Below are 12,813 nucleotides of genomic sequence, written 5' to 3'. Positions count from 1 at the left end.
CGTATCCGTTGGCTAAGTACTTAGAAGCATGGCTGCCAGTAGCCAACTTTGGGACCTTCATCCTTCGTTGATTCCCTCAAGTTAAAGGTAGTTCCTATCCTAATCCTCAAATCTTTCCATGGACCACATCCACGGATCGTCTATGTACTTTCTTGTTTTCCAGTTGATAATTAAACTTCAATGGCATGTGACTTTCTACTTTCTCATCTCCTATTATCTTTACATGGTAAAATGGCACTTCAATTATAATGAAAGTAAGACGCAACATAATCTGAAGATCAAATACTCTGGGACAATGTCATGCTGGTTGTGGACACAGCCGATCCCATGACCCTGCTTTGCGCTCGGAGCACCAACCTGTCGATACTAGATACAGTGATGCTGGGCCGGTTCGGGGAGGTATCCTGGGGACCTGCAGTGGGCGCGCCATGAGTACCAGGCGATCAGGTCCCCAGTCACTTCCGCACAGGTCCTCAAGTCGAGGAGGGTCACGAGGATCAAGGAGGGCTTGAGTGTTCCTGGGTTCAATGTATCACTTCACCTGAACAAGGCCAGCCTGCAGGAGCACGAGGATCTGGAGCCAAAAACAGTGCCTTTCACTTGTGATGATCCCTTTGCGAGTAAGGAAGGCACTGAGCTCCCTTTGATGAACTCATCAGTACGTATAATGGATTCCCGGGTCATGTCTACTTCCAATATTCAGGCCAAGGGGACTCACATAAGCTTTTGCCGCATTGATTTGGATTGCAGGGTATTGGGATAGAGATCTCAGCTCCTATCATTTGAACATGTCATGATAAACTTGACGATATATAAGGAATGTAATTCTTTGACCTCCTTCGGTTTGCTTTTGATCAAAACGTCAAGGTCCGACTGGGATTGTGAATGGAGTGTGTTTATTTTTTTTGGCTATTGATTTGGATTGCAGGGTATTGGGATAGAGATCTCAGCTCCTATCATTTGAACATGTCATGATAAACTTGACGATATATAAGGAATGTAATTCTTTGACCTCCTTCGGTTTGCTTTTGATCAAAACGTCAAGGTCCGACTGGGATTGTGAATGGAGTGTGTTTATTTTTTTTGGCTAACCCGGGGTGTCCGGGCTTCGCCCGACTAATTCCCGGGGCTCCGTGAACCCCCGGCGACGCACGAAGCGGGTAATCACGCTAAAGGCGCTCCGGTGGAGCCAAGGGGATTCGAACCCGGGTCTCGGAGCAAACTTGGGTGCTCATTAACCACTAGGCCAAATCCCTTAGAGTTGTGAATGGAGTGTGTTACCTATATGGGATGTTGGAGCGACAATTTTTGCACAAACTTTATTAGTCTTTTTTGTTATCTTTTCATTATTATCCTCCATAACTTCACATATTTAATGCGCCATTCACCGCCTCCGTAGATAACTGCCCCCACTGTGCACACTGATATGTAAACATCTGGAAGTGCTAGCTATGAGCGAACTTGAAGTCCAGGCCAAATCAATGTATGAGTTCAATATAATATGACAAAAATATATCTTTGATATCTCTAGAACTCAATAAATCGTCCCTTTGCCCTTGCCCATCTCCAGATTACTGAGGCTGCTCCAGTATATGGCAGCCTCTCTGCACTAAATAACCATTTCGTCGTGCTTGGCATGCAATGCGACTGACTCAGGGTGTCTTTCATCAGTATTAATACCGTAACTCTAAACCTCACCCTCTCATTTCCAAATATCATATTCGATTGTATGAATAAATACATGATCTACGGCACTGACTTGGCCATGAAAAAATTTTAAATTATTTTCCATTCAGTGATGTTAAAAGTGTTTTAAACTGTATTGTTTATTAAAAAAAAACTTATGTTGAGTGTTTGTTAAGCGATTGAAGGATCTATTTTTGACATAAAGAATTTAGAACTTGCGGAATATTTAAGGTTCCTTGAACTGCACAAGCGATTGAAGGATCTCTGCTTTTGACGTAAAGAATTTAAAACTTAAGGAAAATTTAAGGTTCCTTGAAGTGCACAAGCAATTGAAGGATCTCCGCTTTTGACGTAAAGAGTTTAGAACTTACAGAAAATTTGCTTCGTTTGGTTTCGCAATTAAACTTTAACTTTAACTCACCACACTATACAACAAAAATACACATTTCCCAAGTCAAAAATTTTAACTTTAACTTTAACTCAACACACTACACAATCATTTGTCATTTTCCACAATCAAAATCAAAGTTACTTTAATTCTGAAACCAAACGCACTATGTTCCTTGAACTGCACAAGCAATTGAAGGATCTCTGCTTTCGACGTAAAGAATTTGAAACTTACGGAAAATTTAAGGTTCCTTGAACTTCACAAGCGATTGAAGGATCTCTACTTTTGAAGTAAAGAATTTAAAACTTACGAAAAATTTAAGGTTCCTTGAACTACACAAGTGATTGAAGGATCTCTGCTTTTGACGTAAAGAATTTAAAACTTTCGAAAATTTTAACGTTCCTTGAACTGTATAGGTTGAGTATTGTTTGAGGTTCTGATTATCATTTTTCCCCCTATCTTGAATCTAGTGATTCGTGACCTCTCACGGGAGTAGACGTAAGTGAAAAGAGGGTTCTTTAGCTGCTCTGGAAGAGGAGGTAAAGGTGAATTGATTCTTTCACCTGTGTGCATTCCCACAAGGATCTTCAGGCGAACTTGCCTATCAATGCAATTATAGAACATTTTCCCAATAAATGTAATATTATTAATTCTAGCTACTTGAGTGCTCTTCAACTTCTGAAGGTTGGGTTATGAAAAAACTCCAGAATTTTTCCTTGACTCAACCACGGAATGTGAAATTCGTAAATTCACATTCAATTTCTTCGCCCTTCTCTTTCATGGCACTCTCCTACTTTTACGCTTACTGTAACATCCCAAGAATTTGGGCATACTATTTTGCATTTTGGAGCCATTAACATCTAAAAAAATTTTAGATTCACAATAAAACCATGGTGATGATTAATAATATCCTTTTACCGCTACTAAGGCTGTCACATGAGTTTCAACGTAATTTAAGACTAAATTGCCCATGAAGATGAGGTTGGAGCTTGGATGTGCCTTAATCTGTCCAATTTCTGCAGAACTATCAAATATTGATACATCTGTAGTTAGAATTGCACTTCCAACAATTACAAATCGTGTCTTATATGTTTTTCTATTGCTTTGCTTTCTTCTTTGCTCATCCGCTTTATCCTATACTTATTGTCTTCACCATTCTTAAACCTCGCGTAAAGGAAAATGTGGATAGCATATCATGCTTTCCTCTCTTCAAGCAAAGGAAATTAATGTACTTTACTTGCTATATCGTTCTAGCTTTGTACCCTCTTCCTCTTTAAATTTTGGGACTTCTCTCCCAGCTTGTCATCACTTCTCTCCATCTTCAAATTTCATCACTTCTCTCCAGCGTGCCCTTAAACATAATCACTCTCTGAAACCTAACTTGTACCTAAAAAGATGGACTCGGTCATACCAGGAGCTGAGTATCAAGTGTTCCTGAGCTTTAGGGGCCCGGATACTCGACAAGGGTTTGCAGACTGCCTTTATCATTACATGATTGATGCAGGACTTCGCGTCTTCAGAGACAATGAAGAGATTCGCCAAGGTGAGAAGATCGAAGAGATCCTAAGAGCCATAGACAACTCAGCCATCTGCATGCCCATCTTCTCACAGGGCTATGCTTCTAGCAAGTGGTGCCTCCGTGAACTAGCTGAAATGGTGGAGAAGAAAAAAAAGATTATGCCTATCTTCTATGATGTGACTCCTGATGATGTAAAGCTCAAAACGCCTCTTTATCGTGATGCTCTGCAAAGACATGAGGATAAAAATGAGAAGACGCAGTGGGAGAATGCACTGGAGAAGGTGGCTAAAATAAAAGGATCGAAACTAGAAGATATTGGGTATGTGCCATTTCTTTATATTTTCTAAGCATATACTTTTCATGTTCACTCGGTCTGGAATAAGAATTTGGCAAAACACATAATAAAATCACAAACACCCAACTATCTGAAAATACAGGAAATTAAAAATATATATATACCATGTAATATAAGAAAGCATCGGCAAATAATTATTAGAACAACAGTAGCTTCCAAGCTAAAAAGTAAAGGAGGGGCGGTTCTGCTGCTTATGAAAGGTGAAGCACCAATTGGAACTTTATTCGAAATACGACCCAAAGTTTTGAGTTTATTTGCTGATATTTTACCTTCTAATTTAATTATAAACAAAAAAACAAAATATAATCAAGACTGATTTTTCCTCAAACAGAAAAATAAAATGTTGATCTTAATTCTTGTAGGAAGTTCATAAACTCAAATCATTTCATCCAAGTTGCCAAGACATTTTTCATCGGCTAGATATTTTCCAACGATATGACAACTAGTGATGTACAATTTCAATTATGACAATAATTTTAGTAGTTTTCTATAATTTTCTATCTAAAAGCATTATTTTCAGAAACTAATAGTTTTCGCATGACAATTTGTGGTATCTAGAGAAAAATCTAATTGTCTACGATGATAATGCTTGTGACTCCTGAAATCACGTACATGAGGACTTTTAGTTTTTTAGGTACATAAATATATGTTCTTGAATTTGATGATGATGACATTTGGTAAGGTTGTTTTCTTTTTTCTTTTGTTTCTGGCAGTTATGGTGAGTTATGCAAATTAATTGTCAAAGAGGTCTTGGCTAATTTGAAGGTAAAAAATCGGGTTGTAACTAACAACCTAGTAGAAATGGATGAAAGTATTGAAAACATGTTGGCCTACTTAGACATTCAAGCTCCTGGAGTGAGATGTGTGGTTGTTCATGGAATAGGCGGTAGCGGCAAGACAACTCTTGCCAAGACTTTGTTCAATCAACTATCAACCCGCTTTGAGGCTTGTAGTTTCCTAGCAGATATTCGAGAGTCTTCAAAACATGAACTTAAGCATCTGCAGAAAAAGCTAATTCGTGATCTTCTACCAAAAGACTCAGGAACTATTTCGGATACCGATGGTGGGCTCAACATCCTCCAAGAAAGATTACATAATAAAAAGGTTCTCATAGTTCTTGATGATGTGGATAAAAGAGAGCAAATTGAGAGACTGGCTGGAAGTTCGAGTTGGTTTTCTCCTGGAAGTAGGATAATTGTCACAACCAGGGATACACGAGTGTTAGTAGCTGAGCAAGAGCATATGAAAGAAGGCAACGGGAAGAAGTCGGAGGAATTGTGGACTTTGGAAATGGGAGAAATGAATTTTGAACGTGCTCTTCAACTATTTTCGAGGCACGCTTTTAAAATGGATTATCCTCCAAGTGACTTCCTCAATCTATCAAAAGATGTTATTTCTGTTATCGGACGACTTCCTTTAGCTCTTGAAATCACAGGTTCATATCTTTGTGGCAAACCTAAAGAAGCATGGGAGGACAACCGAAATATGATGGTGAGGATACCGCAAAAGAACATCCAGAAAACGTTAATGATAAGCTCCGAAGCCCTAGACTTTCGAGCAAAACAAATCTTCCTTGATATAGCTTGTTTGCCAACTAAAACACAGATAAAGACTGCAAATTACATGTGGGAATCTTGCGGATTTCGTCCAGAGATGGGGACTAAAGAGCTAATTTTAGCATCTATTATTAAAGTAAGGGATGATGGCGAACTGTGGATGCATGACTATCTCAAAGATCTAGGAAAAGAAATTATTTGTATAGAGAACTTTATGGATTCTGGGATGCGCAGCCGGTTGTGGGATCATGAGGAAGCATTGGGTATATTGAAGAGAAAAGAGGTAAGATTATATGCAGGCACACATGAACCCAAATTTAATTATTTCTTTGAAGAAATTTTGTTATTGTTGTTTTCAATATACATTTCCTCTTTTCTTACAGGGATCCGAAAACATTCAAGTGTTGTATCTTTTAAGTGATGATCCTACACAAAAATGCAATCTCTTTCAAGGTCATTTTAGAAAATTTCGCAATCTGAGATTACTTTATTTGCATGGGATTAATATTGTCAGGAATTTCGAGCATCGATTTCAAAAGTTAAGATGGCTATCTTGGCATTCTTGCCCTTCGGATTTCAAGGCGACCAATCTATATATGGAGAACCTAGCAATTCTTGATCTCTCCAACAGTGATATCTGCGAAGAATGGGAAGGATGGAGCCAAAGAAAGGTATGTAATTAGGTTTTGTTTTACATGGCAAATTATCCAAGTTTTGCATTTATTATCTTTCTTCCATCTATACGCATGATAGAATGATTATGTACGTATAATGACTATGTTACACTAATAAAAATGTCTGGCAAGACCATTAATGGACCAAAAAATGCTTAGACCCAAAATCCCTAATAAAAACACTTTAATATGTATATATATATATATATATATATAATTGTATCCCACCCTATTAAATAGGGGTTGAATTGTTATTATCTCTACTAAATAATGTTAGAATAGTAATCTCACTCAATTAAATAGGGTTTAATTGTAAACAGCTCTATTATATAAAGGTAGAATAATAAATGTCTTAATAAATTAATATGTTATATAGAAATTGAATATATTCCTTATTGTTGTAATTAAAGAAAATATATCACTCTAACAGAAAAGAAAAATTAAAGAAGAATTCTAATCACTTATTATTATTTTTTATAAGCAATTGCTATTTTATTAGTAAATAAATATACATAATTTTAATGATCATTATTAGCCTCTAAAAGTTAAATTAAGTTAATCTCTCATTGAAATGATTAGTCATTTTATCTAAAATTATTCAAATTTACAAAAATTAATACATCAAATTTGAGTGAGAAAAAGACAATTGCGAATACTTAATATAAAATTTTATCAACTCTATACTTATTAATTTTTCTTTCAAAAGTTAGGGATTTTATATCTTTTGGATTTTATGATTATTTTTAATAAATTGGATTGACAATTGAGATCATGCATATGGAATATTTTACATGAACGATTTGCTTATGAGCTCTTAAATTAATTTTATCTTGCATGGGTATGGAATTCATCATATTACAATTTATATAGTGCGAAAATAAATTTTGTATATATTAATATAAACTATAAATCAATATTAATATATTTTTAATATCTAACATTTTATAATGGATTTTCTTCACAAAGCCCTTGTAACGAACGGGTTCAATAGTCTACTATTTATCTATCCGTCTCATACTTGAGTAGAATTTAATAGAATTAATTGCCTAAAAAAATATGAACCTTTCACAATTTATCAAGGGTAAATAACCTAAAAAAGGACGTACTATTCAAATATTCCCTAATTTAGTACGAACTTTAAAAATTTTCTAAAAAAACACGAAATTTCAAAATCCTCCCTAATCTAGCACGCCGTCTCCTTCCGTCCAAACAAAACCGTCAAATGCTGACGTGGTCATTAGCTTTTGTACACATGGTCGTTATCCTCCACGTGAATGCCATTAAGTTCTGGTCGGAGCCGAGGAAAAATGAGAATGGGAATGAATATCAGGAGAGGGAATGGTCATGAAGGTCATGTACTGATGGTAAGGGGATCATTTGATGAACTTCATTGCAGGAGATGATGAGGATGATCCGAGAGATGGTGGTCTGGAAGGAAAAGAAAGTGATCAGTAGAAGCCATTGCGAGTGAGGGAAGGAAAGAACATTCCGGTTGTTCTTGTGACCGAGAAAAGAAAAGCTCGTGAGTTCCAACCGAGAGCCTTTTGATACGCGGGACTTGGAGGAGGAAGCCGGAGAAGAAAAGAGCAGTAGAGATTGATGTTGATGATGCAGAGGAGCTGATGATCAAGCTCGGGGTCAAGAGGTGATGGGAGATGTCTCTATTTGTAGGTGTCCAGAGAGGAAGAGATAGAGAGAGAACGAGAGAGAGGTTGGTTTATGATCTGGTCTCATTCGGTTCAGAGCAGGGAATGGGCAATGTTGTCTGTTGACTGATGTAGCAAGATGGCGTCCAGAGAGAGAGTGAGGGTTACTTTGCTGTAACCGAAGAAGAATCGCATAGGAAGGGAAGCAACCCTCGCAGTTGCAGAGTTGGGGCAGCCCAAAAAAAAATGAAGTTGATGGAGGTGACGGGAGGGCACGCTTGCGTGAAGATGATAGAGAGGCAGATGATGGGCATGGCAGTTCGACGCTGGGACAGAGTTGCAGGGAGGAGCAGGTTGGACTCGAGGAAGCAAGCCAGCAACTTGCACAAGAAGCAGAGAAGAGAACCGAAGAGAAAGGAAAAAGAAAAGAAGAAAAAAATGGTCAACTAGTCCCGGAAGAAAAAGAAAAGAATAGAAAAGGAAGGAAGGAAGAAAAGTGGAATAGGTTTTGGAGGGAAAAGGATACTGGGGAGGGGGGAGGGCTCGCTAATTGCTTTAATGAAGTTTACGTGGAGGATAACGGTAATGTGTACAAAAATTAACGGCCACATCAACATTTGACGGTTTTATTTGGACGGAAGGAGACGGCGTGCTAGATTATAAAAAATTTCGAAACTTTGGGGTTTATAAAATTTTTAAATTAAGGAATATTTGAATAGTATGTGTTTTTTTAGGTTTTTACCCTTTTATCAATTCTAGCATAAACTTTTTTTCTTAACCTAAAAATACACAAACTATCAATTTGATATTAATGTTAACACGACTTCCATTTTTTGATCATGGGTCTCAACGACAACCACCGCTCACCCAATTAGAGTTGTCCATGACGGTGAGATCTCCGGTGACCCTAATTAGGGAATGGTGGCCGTCAATAAGACTCCCACCACCTACCCCCTTCATTTGTTTGTCGAAATTTTTTTTTTTCAAGTTCCAGAGGTAAAGGCCTCATCGGGGCCTAGCGCCGCCTCTATAAGGTCGCCAGCAACCTCGGCTACTCCAATCGGAGGGTCTGGCCATCGATTCTCATTTAAATTAACGAACAAATTTAGTGCTAAAATTGATAGTTCGTGCATTTTCCGGTCAAGAAAAAAGTTAGTGCTAGAATTGATAAAATATGAAAAGTTTGTATTTTTTAGGCAATTAACCCAATTTAATATGCTGGAGTTTGAAAAATTCAAAAAAATTAAGTTTAGTTTTTGAAATTAAAAATTACTTAAGAACTAGTGTTGCATATCTATATGTTCATATATATAAATATGAAAATTAATTGGAATTGCAGTTACATGCAGTATCAAAAGCAACTAAATTCCCTAAAATTGTGCACACTAAAAAAAATCTCCTAAAAAATTAAAAGAAAATTTAAAAACAAATAATGGTAGTTAAAGATGTTTAACAAGAAAAAATAAATAAAGGAGTTCCAATCCCTAAAACTAAAGACAAGTTTTAACTGATTTTAATAAATGAACTACTTACAAATTGGAAGAAGAAAACTTACAAGAAAAGTAAATTATGAAAAATGAATATAAAAGTACTTAAAAACGGAAAAAGAAATAAGCAATAGCCGGTTCATAACAATCATAGCTTTTGTAATTAAAACGGTAAAGAACACACAAAATTACAACTACAATTATAAATTTAAAAGACAAATTGACCACAGGAAATAATTATAAGATATACTTAAAAATGATAATGGAATCGGTTTCATAGAATTTTTTCTAAATGTATTGGAAATGTTACAGAATTACAAAATTTTAAATATAGATAGAGAAATTATTAGTACAAAATCATCTTCGAATACGAAACAGAGGACCTTCATGACTCAAAGTTTGGAAAAAAAATTAATTTCCTAATAAAACATGTGTTTATAAATTTCTTAGAATTGCATGGCATATATATATATACATATTTTTTTGACAAAATTACCTACTAATTAATCGATGAGCCTATTAAATGCTTATTAAGTTGAAAATAAGAACAAAGAAACCCTATATACTGAATACATAAGAAATTAATAACCCAAAATAAAGATGATCAATATTTAAAAATAACAATTATTATAAAATTTCAACCATATATATATAACTACTAAATATTTAATTAGATTTTATATTATTCCTATTGGAAAATTTTAGTTGGTTGCAGATATAAGCTTACAATCAATTTATGTGAAGCTGCTAATTATAATTATAGTTAAGTATTTGATGTGACAATATCACCACAATTATTTTTGGCTAGACAAAAAAGACATTTGAAAAATATAAGTCATGTTTGTATAAGAATTCCTCCGTTAAATATATATGTGAGGCGCATACCCTCGCTACAAGCGGCATTATGCTTTTTTTGTTATCTTAAACTTTTTGCAAAGATAATAGTTTTTTATACATACAAATTATTTTATACAAATTATAAGAAGATCTATTAATATTATTATTTAATTATAAAATTAAAGCGTTAATAAAGAAAATAAATTATGAGAGAGGGGGAAGCGAGGTACGGATGGAGATGAGAGGAAGAGAGAGAGAGAGAGAAAGCGAGAGGGTGAAAGAGTAAGAGGACTAAGGGTAGTTGACTAGTTGGCGTTAGCAGTTAACAGGAAATTACTAAATTATCCTCCAACAACCAATGATCTAATGACCCTCAATTAATTAAAATATTTTTGTAAGGGTATTTTGAGAAAAGGAAAGTCCAACTACCTTCCTTCTCCCATTTGTAATATAAGTCACAAATTTGTATATTACATTGAAGTTTCGAATCAATAATTGTCAAATGTTATTACTCTTGTTAGTGAAATGTGAATAAATGATATTTTGCATGAAAGGAAGAAGATAATTAGTTGGCATATTTGTTATATGTATAAAAATGTGGAACTTCTAATCTATCTATGCTTCAATTTACACTTCTTCGAGATTTAACTTTTTTCCCCCCCCTTCTTCTTTGGACTTGTCCAGGCCGGAGACAATTTAAAAGTTCTAGATCTCTCTTCGTGTAAAATATCTGGAACATCCAATTTACCACGATACGGGAACCTAGAGAGATTGCTTCTTAATAATTGTCAACATTTGACAAGACTCAGCTGCTCCATCGGCAATTTGAAGAAATTGAAGCACTTGGATTTGAGGGATTGCGGGTCTCTTCAAGATTTGCCCGAAGAAATCGGTTCTCTCGAAGCATTAGAAGAGCTTTTCCTATCAAATTGCAGCCCGGACTTCACCACGTTGCCGGATTCAATCGGTAATCTGAAATCCTTGGTAGTTCTTGATATATATTATGTCAGGATCGTGACGCTTCCAGACACGATCAGCGAGCTGAGGAAACTTAAACGCCTGTCGTTGAGAAGCTGGTGGATAGAAAGGCTACCGGAAACACTTGGAGATATCCAGACATTAGTTGAATTGGACTTGGATTATACATATACTGCTCAGCTACCTGACTCCATCGGACGCCTTAAGAAGCTTCGGCATCTCTGTCTGAGTTTGTGCCAGTGTCTTGAAACACTTCCAAGCTCGATTGGCTACCTAGAGGAACTGATAATATTAAACATGTCACATTGCGAGGTGAAAACGTTACCTCGGTCTATTGGAATGATGAAGAAGCTTGAAGAGTTGCATGCACTTGGAAGCTACTTAGAAGAAATCCCACCAGAAATAGGGAGTTTGTCTTGCTTGAGAACAATGGACTTATCAGGTACCAACTTATCATGGTTACCCTCAACGATCGATCAACTTTCTTCACTCGAAAACCTCTCTGTATTGTGCGAAGAACTCAAGGAACTACCAAAGCTTCCTGCAGGTCTGGTCCATCTATGGGCGTTTCCGGATGTACTGGAGACGGTCATCTTAGATCTCTCAAATAAAAGCAACCAAATTAATTTGGTTTCGATAAATGGTCTAGGCGTTGAGGAATGGCGAAAGAAACCCAACCAAAATGGGGACAACCTGCTGGCTGCTGGCAAGCCGCGCTTTTAACTCAACCAAAATCAGGACAACCTCCCGGCTGCTGGCAAGCCGCGCTTTAAACTCAACCAAAATCGGGACAACCTGCCGGCTGCTGGCAAGCCGCGCTTTAAACTTAAGGGTGTCCGTGGAAAGTCTGAGATGAGATGAGACCGTCAAGCTAGGTTTGATATCTAGCTAGTGGTGTTTTATGTTGGCGAAATCTGATGGTGACTCAGCTCGACGTTTACAGTTTGTAGGAAGTTGCAGTGCCATGGATTGCCTGGGCATGCCGGGGACTATATTAGACAATGACGAGGGTTGATCGTGTTGAACAGCTAGGGGTGACGGTCTGTGTCTTATAATAACCTTAAGAAGGATTATAAAGTATTGATGTTCCAATAAAACATTCAGTTCTTTTTTCTTTTTCTTTTTCTTTTTCCGGTGTAATATAAACGTTCAGTTCTTTAATTGTGTCGATTGCTCAGATGGGATTATATTGCCGAATTTGTAATCCGGCTTTATTATTATATATATATATATATATATATTCTAGTTGTGGAGCCCATGCATTACACGGGATGATTCCACCAATATTAAAAGAAATTGTGAATAAAAATTAAAAAGAAATTACATTAATATGGTATGGATGTTGCAACTGTCAAAAAGTCTGAATGTTTGCATACTCAAACTTATAATTAGGAATTGAGAAGGTCAGATGTTATTAGCAAAACTACGATTTTCAAACCACCCATGACTGGACAATATTGTGCAAAAATAGTGTGGATGAACTTGGGGCACGAACTTATTGAACAATTTGTTCGATTCATTACAGCAAATTTACACCAATTTTAAAATATTTAATATTTACAAAGTAACTGAAACTGTTTTTCGAAAAGTAAATATAATCTTACGTGATTTACTATTTATAACAAAATATAATTTTACATGATTTACTATCTATAAAAGGATATCCTATGACTATAGTTTCTAAAAG

At 36.2% G+C, this 12,813-nt stretch overlaps 1 protein-coding gene across 2 annotated transcripts; it reads left to right on the top strand.

Moving 5' to 3' along the window:
* Window positions 1-3,285: 3,285 nt before the first annotated feature.
* Window positions 3,286-12,376, top strand: LOC116188522 (TMV resistance protein N-like). 2 transcript variants are annotated; one of them, XM_031517942.1, is made up of 4 exons: window positions 3,286-3,912; window positions 4,662-5,787; window positions 5,888-6,175; window positions 10,833-12,376. In XM_031517942.1, exons 1-4 carry the CDS (start codon window positions 3,470-3,472, stop codon window positions 11,847-11,849), a joined length of 2,874 nt encoding a protein of 957 aa, XP_031373802.1. In that variant the 5' UTR covers window positions 3,286-3,469; the 3' UTR covers window positions 11,850-12,376. The 2 variants fall into 2 exon arrangements, with proteins under 2 accessions (XP_031373802.1, XP_031373803.1); XM_031517943.1 differs by lacking the exon at window positions 10,833-12,376 and adding an exon at window positions 7,575-9,370 and having other exon boundaries at window positions 3,290-3,912.
* Window positions 12,377-12,813: the final 437 nt, after the last annotated feature.

This window comes from Punica granatum, chromosome 8 (genome assembly GCF_007655135.1).
Source record: "Punica granatum isolate Tunisia-2019 chromosome 8, ASM765513v2, whole genome shotgun sequence".
Classification (NCBI taxonomy): Eukaryota; Viridiplantae; Streptophyta; class Magnoliopsida; order Myrtales; family Lythraceae; genus Punica; species Punica granatum.
Note: the sequence above shows the minus strand (reverse complement) of the source record. Positions and strands in the feature narration are given on the sequence as shown.

Coding starts and splice junctions, on each gene's coding strand:
- LOC116188522 (XM_031517942.1), top strand. CDS start 3,470: ATGGACTCGGTCATACCAGGAGCTGAGTATCAAGTGTTCCTGAGCTTT. Junction 5,788..5,887: donor GTATATTGAAGAGAAAAGAG/GTAAGATTATAT, acceptor CTTTTCTTACAG/GGATCCGAAAACATTCAAGT. Junction 6,176..10,832: donor AAGGATGGAGCCAAAGAAAG/GTATGTAATTAG, acceptor GGACTTGTCCAG/GCCGGAGACAATTTAAAAGT.